Source organism: Camellia sinensis, chromosome 7 (genome assembly GCF_055761805.1).
Source record: "Camellia sinensis isolate YWXY chromosome 7, ASM5576180v1, whole genome shotgun sequence".
NCBI classification, from domain to species: domain Eukaryota; kingdom Viridiplantae; phylum Streptophyta; class Magnoliopsida; order Ericales; family Theaceae; genus Camellia; species Camellia sinensis.
In genome coordinates, this window is record NC_138967.1 from 186377506 (window position 1) to 186384388 (window position 6883).

General features: G+C 36.1%; 1 protein-coding gene and 1 pseudogene across 2 annotated transcripts; both read right to left on the reverse strand.

The window, feature by feature from the left end:
- Nucleotides 1–2217: 2217 nt before the first annotated feature.
- LOC145796388 (disease resistance protein RPM1-like) lies at nt 2218–4359 on the reverse strand. The gene is made up of 2 exons (XM_082881480.1): nt 3117–4359; nt 2218–2585 (listed from the first exon to the last, which is right to left on the reverse strand). The coding sequence occupies exons 1-2, from the start codon at nt 4357–4359 to the stop codon at nt 2218–2220; spliced, it is 1611 nt and encodes a 536-aa protein (XP_082737606.1).
- An 84-nt stretch (nt 4360–4443) lies between these two features.
- On the reverse strand, nt 4444–5713 carry LOC145795513 (disease resistance protein RPM1-like; annotated as a pseudogene). The gene has a single exon (XR_014336573.1). The product of XR_014336573.1 is annotated as a disease resistance protein RPM1-like (transcript).
- Nucleotides 5714–6883: the final 1170 nt, after the last annotated feature.

Genomic DNA, 6883 nt, shown 5'->3' on the forward strand with positions numbered 1-6883 from the left:
CAATGTATGATGATTAGGCAAACTAAAGCTAATCTATTGAGTATGCTAATGAACATAGTGATTGGTTTAATACATCAAAATGTTGTATTGATAGATTGAATTTGTATATGATAATTGTTTATATACATTGTATTGTGTGGGAGGAGAAAGGGGCTGTACTCCACGGTTTATTGGAAGAATGGGGCTGAACCTCTAAACCGGATCTTGTGACAGTGATGCAGCACTACAATGTGTATCAGGCTACGAATTATAAGTGTTTTCTTGTGATAGTGATACAGCACTACAATGTGTATCAAGCTGCGAATTAGAGGTGTTTGTTTGATTTGATATAGCACTAAAATGTCTATCAATATCATTCGTGAAGTATGTAATTGTTTGTTGATTTGATATAGCATTAAAATGTATATCATCATCATTCGTGAAGTATGTAATTGTTTGTTGATTTGATATAGCAATACAATGTATATCATTTGAAAAATATAGGAATGTTTTTTTTTTTGTTGACTGTGATACAGCATCAAAATGTGTATCCACCATAGATTTCGGAAATGTTTTAGTGATGAACTATAATTGCATCAAATGTTTTGGCCAGGGTACTGAGCCTTGTTTTCAGACTCAAAGTTGAATAAGAAATGAAAAGTAAATTTGTAATATGGACATGATTATCATAGAACAGAAATGTGATATAAGTGGAGGTGTATGAGTTGACCATCTATCAACTGCTAATCCTTTAGTCATTGCTTATAGTTGGTTTAGTGTATTTCTACTGGGTTATGGCTCACCCTATATGGGACACCATTTTCAGGTACAGGAAGCATGCCACCTCCAAGGACATAGCTTGAGAGGCTAAAGGCAGGCAAACGTTTGTGGTTGTATTATCTTTGTTGTATTGCATGTAATTTCAAGCCAAGGGCTTAATGTGTATTTGAGTTAGTACTGTCCTCTTTGTAACCAAGTGTTAACTTAGAAAACTGTAAGCCCGTAAGGCATTTGCTTTTGTTGTTAACATGTAATGCCTTTGTAAAGAATTACTCTGATGAATAGAATGATGTTTATTTCTTATATCAATGCATGTCTAAATGGATGGGATTAATGCTATTATTTTGAGGGCGTTACATGTAATTTATCCTAGATTATTTAAGTCAACTATCTCTCTCATGTTTTCTCTAATCATCAACTAATCATCTCTTTTACATTACATATCACTGGTTCTAAAAAGTGAGTTTAGAAAATGAACTTTTATATTATTTTCCAAAATGAAAACAAGAAAACAAGTTTAGTAAGTTACCAAAAAAGAGGGAGTGCTTGGGAGTGGTCACTGGAGTAGAGAATGTAGACAGAGTAGAGCTGCAAATGAACCGAGCAGTTCGCAAGTTGGTTGGGCTCTGCTCGGCTCGTCAAGGGCTCAGTTCGGCTCGTTTGCTCGTTTAGTAAACAAGTCGAGCTCAAACTCGAATATTAGGCTCATTTAGTAAACGAGTCTAGTTCGAGCTCAAATAAGCTCGACTCGTTTATCTTTATTTAAATTATATAATAAATATATTATTTATATATTAAATAAAAAATATATGAATAATAGCATAAATACATTATTTATGTATTAAATAATTTAAATAATATTTATGAATTTAAATAATATAAAAAATAAAAAAAAATCTTATTGAGCCTAGTTAGTTATCGAACCAAGCTCGAGCTCAATAAACGAGCTCGATAAGCAAACGAGCCGAGCTTGAGCTCAGCAAAAATCGGCTTAGCTCGATTTGTCTCATTTGTAACCCTAGGTCAGAGGACGGAAGGGTGAGGGATACGTTTTTCTTATTTTCACAAATTCTGAGAATTGTAGCCAGTTTTTTTTTTTTTTTAAAAGTGAAAACAATTAGCAAACATGTTTTTTATTCCAATTTCAAAAAATCTAAAGCTAAAGAAAAATAAATAAAATAAACCTCATCAAATGAACCCTAAGATTTACAGTACCAATTCAAAAATTTGTGAAGTTACCAACTCTCTAGGATCAAAATTAGGAGGTCAAATAACAAGCTCCTGATCTACTAAAAAAACAAAAATGTAACAGAAAAAAGAAAAAAAAAATAGAGAAAAATTTGATCCCAATATTATAGAACAAATCAAGTACCAAGAGCACATGAAAATAAATAAATACATAATAAGCATTCTAAATGTTGTAATGATCCAATATGGTTAGAGATTTCTCCTTTGTCGCTATAGATAATTTCCTTCAAAATAGCCACATTTTGTGTTCCCTATCCAAACTTCTGGAATGTTTGCAGTTTTCCAATAATTCCCACCTTCTAAGTCTTTGTTTAGGCTCGAAATCAATCCATTAGACATATCAACCAAATAAAGAGTTTTAAGGTTGGTTAGATGTTCAAAGCCAGAGGGTAACTCCTCTACCAATTCACATTCACTGATAGTTAACTCTTTAAGATGAGGCATTGAGCCAACCTCCACTTTCACCCATCTCAGCCATTTTAATCCACCAAGGTATATGTGTGGGTGATTTTCTAACCACACTGCCCGCTTAGTAACCGGCTGAAGAGCACCGGCAAAATAGATGGCACCTGACTGACCTACAACAGAAATATAAGAATCCCCCGGTGGTTTCGACCACCCGAGGGCACTCCGACGATTAAGTCAGTATATCTCTCAAAGATAAATCAAGTATTAAACTCACAAGCTTGAGTATCAAAAGCATACCTTAGACCCATGGGGGTGCCTCTCTTTTATAGCCAATACAATCCTAGTCCCAATAGGAGCCTGACTTCTATAGACTCAGGATTACTGCTAATCTTGGACTCCCAATAAGATTAGGATATACTCTCTAAGAGTCTTATCTTAATACAAACTGAAGTCATCTCTTATTCTAGGACTCTTGTCCCTTATCCAGGTTGAGTTCCCTTTTCATTCTAGGACTCTTGTCCCTTATCCACTTATCTCGGATTCCGATATCTTTGGAGATAACCTCGGCCTTGCCGAGATCACCTCGGCGTCACGACCAGGACACGTGGCACCTCGACTGACACGTTGGCGTCACCTTGCCACGTGTTGGTACTCAGAAAATATATCCCCACAGTATAATCTCACAAGTCTTTGAAATCCACCAGCCTTGAAATACAATTCTTCCCCTTCATATGTCTGATGAAGTTGAAGTTCAACCAAATTGGGCAGACCTTGAAGGGATTCTAGTGGATCAACATCCCTTAACTTACTACATGCAAAAATTACTCTTACCAAGCTGTGCAGTGAAGGTATCCAATGTGGTACCTTATGCAAACTTCCTCCTAGGTAGAGCGTTCGAAGAAGTTGAGGTGGTGAAGAAACAGAATCTAGATCAATGATCTCGTCTTCTCCTATTACACGAACAACCAATAAGCGAAGGTTACTAAGCTTCTCGAGGGACGAGCATAACACCCTTCCATCTTCATTTCTCAGTTTTTCAATCTGTAATTTCCTTAGTTGAGTCAACTTCCCTACCTCCCCTAGCAAAATGGTCCCATTATCATGGTTTGTTTCAATAGAACAAAGTGTTTGTAAGGATGACAAACTTCCTATTTCTGTCGGGGCCTTGAATCCGCAATGGTATTGAAAACGAATGGAAGGAACAGGATCTTGTATGCAGTGATACAACAAGATATGGCGAAATCGTTGGAGCTTCAAGATATCATCAGGCAACTCAGTGACATATGTATCTTTAAGGTCCAATGTTTCTAGATTTTGGAGCTTTCCAATCGACTTCGGAATTATTTTTACATTGGTTCCCCTCAAGCTTAAATACCTGAGTTGAAGTAGTTTCAAAACTTCATTTGGGAATGTCTCGAAGAAGGCACCTCTGAATTCCAACACAGTTAGCAACTGTAGACCATCATTTGACAATGCAAGCATGGACAGTGAATGTGTTGCATTGAACATAAGCAAAGAACGAAGTCGAGTGAAACACTTGCTTTGTTGTGTATTTTCCAAATGGTTGTGGATTGATAAGCGCCGCACTTTTTCGGGCCACACTCTTTTTTGTTCACCAACAATTGTCGCAATGTTTTGCTCTCCTGACTTCGAAACAATAATTTCATGCCAGAGGTCATGGATACGATATGTTTGGACCCTTCCATCTGATCTCATCTGTGCCACTTGAACTATGCTTCTATTGATTAGCTCATTGAGGTAGCCCTCAGCAACTTCTTCTATAGTCATTCCTGCTTTCATTTCCACAAAGCCTTCTACCACCCATAATCGAATCAGTCCCCCGTGTTCAATCAAATAATCCTCTAGAAAAACACTTAGATACAGAAAGCAGAACTTTAGATAGTAAGGTAAATCAATGTAACTGAGTGACAATATTTTCTTCATACTTAGGAGTTTGTCATTTCCTCCTAGTTCTACACCAAGACTACGGTTGATCTTATCCCACTCATCCACATTGTTATCCTTTGTTTACAAAAGACCACTAATTGCCACAATTGCAAGTGGCAATCCCTCACATCTTTTCAAGATAGCTCTTGAAAGCCCTTCCAAATATGAAGGGCAAGAATTCTCCATAAATGTTTTCCTGCAAAACAATGTCCAAGACTCTTTGGGAGGCAAGGGCTGAAGGTTATAGACATCCATGATATTCTTTACTAGAGAAAGAAGCTAAATCTGCATTTCTGGTTGTCAGCACTACTCGACTGCCACAATTGCCAATAGGAAACACATATCTAAAAGATTGCCAGGCATGAATATCCCATACATCATCGAAAACAAGCACATACCTCTTTTGTTGCAGGAAAGCTTTAATTATCCCTTTTAAGCTGTTGGTATTCATGTATTCCACCCCTTGTGGGACAGGTTGCCTGGCTTCTTCAAAAAGTTGTTGGATCATGCCTTTTAGGAGCTCCTTGATGTTGAATGATTCAGAAACAATGATCCAAGCATGGTTCTGGAAATTCTTCTTCACAACTGCATCATCAAAGACCTTTTTAACTAGTGTTGTTTTGCCCAATCCGCCCATTCCTGATAGGGAAAGCACCTTGAGTCTGGGATCTTCATGCACCAACCACGTAATTAGTTGTGATTTGGGTTCATCGATGCCCACAAGCTCAGCTTCATCAAGAAGAAGGGCATCGACATGACAATCATGCCATGCTTTCTTAAAACCAGTGGACCTTGAGCTTGAGCCTTGCTCTAACGTACCATATCTGTCATGGTACCTCTGATGTCCTTTCGAAATATTGTCGACTTTGGACTTCATTCTTTGTACTTCAGAAGCAATTTGGTGTCGAGCTATTGAAGTCTTAATAAAGTAGGAAACCTTACGAAGAAAACTGCAAAATCCATGGCCATGACGATGTCCGAGGCGAAGCATGAACAAGTCGAGAACATCTCCAATGTCATAAGCAGCTTCACGCACTTGCTTGACCCATACTTTGAGTTCGGGGTCGTTCTCTTCTATGGCATCTGCAACTCTGAGAAAAGACATCATGCGATTGAATTCATCTCTGATGTATTCGATCTCATTTCGAACTCCGGTCAACAAATGGGCCTCTTGTTGGAGGAAGGGTGCGAAGTTGGCTAGTAGATGGAACACTGCAGTCTCTGCCATTTTGCTATGAACTCTGAATTGAAGAGTTTTGATTAAAAGGTAAGTAGTGAGTTTGAAATTTGGGGATCTGTAATGCTCAAAATTCAGCTGGGTTTCATCGATCCATGATTGGGATTGGTTCATCTGGATTTGTCTTGCTTGACCAAAGAAAAACAAAGAGAAAAGTTAAATTTCTAAACATAAGCGAATTTTATGTATTTTTATTAATGTGTAATGCTAAACATAATTCATTTTTTACATTATTTTCTTATTCTTACTCATAAGACAACGAGATCCACACTAATAAATGCATACATGACCCACTTTTTTGTATGTAGAGATGAAAAAATAGATAAAAATATATTTATATATGTATTTTTTTATTAATATGAGTCTCGTTGTCACCGGTGACAAATGAAAATTTTTAATAAAGAATGAAATTAGTATTGTATTACTCATTCCATAAAGTTATGATTTCAACATTTATCTATTCGTCGGTGTTATATGTACTAATTAGTGTATTATTGACCTCACTCATCATACAAATTACAAATACCAAAACCTCTTAAATTATGCCACATTATCAATTAGTACAATAATTAATATACTAATTGGTACATTTGCAAAATGTGAATATTCCAAGAAGTTATAAGGTGGTACAAGAACATGTTTGTTTTATAAGATTGTGATTGCCACGGCCCAAACAACAAAGGATCTAGCTAATAAAAATGGCATAGGTGCAAAACGTCGGGTTGTTTCTGGATCAACTAATAATTTTCTAAATACCTCACTTAAATATTTGATCATGTGAATGCCATAAGTCCAAGATTGTGTCCCACGCATTTTAGCAAAATATTTTGGCTAGTCTCAATCTGTGGCGCTATCATAGTTTTACTATGGTGGATTTTAATAGCATCTCTAATATACTGGGCATCTTTAATATACTATTGTCGATTATTCAATTTCTTTAACTGCAATTCTTTGGGTATATGATGGGCATTTTGTCTTCATCCCAACTTGCTAGCTAAATGTAACTAATCTTCAAAAGTTAAGTAAAATGTATTTGATTCTTGCGATTTTTTCCTTCCATTTTTATTATTTATGTGACATTTCATAAAGTGAGTACTATTTGAATAAATAGTTAAAATAAATAGCAATGTTAAAGTAGAAACATAAAAATGTAAATAGACAAAATAAAATGTACAATTTATGGTCACCTTTATATATAGGCAAAATGCCACACAAGGTTGGAGATGTTATAAATTGTGTATCTTGTTAAATTGTGTGTGAATTTTTCATGAAATAAATTATATT

Excerpts from the sequence above, each read along its gene's own strand:
- LOC145796388 (XM_082881480.1), bottom strand. The coding sequence starts at position 4,359 with ATGAAGAAAATATTGTCACTCAGTTACATTGATTTACCTTACTATCTA. Across the intron at positions 2,586-3,116 it reads AGAATTGTATTTCAAGGCTG|GTCAGTCAGGTGCCATCTAT; the intron begins GTGGATTTCAAA and ends TTTCTGTTGTAG.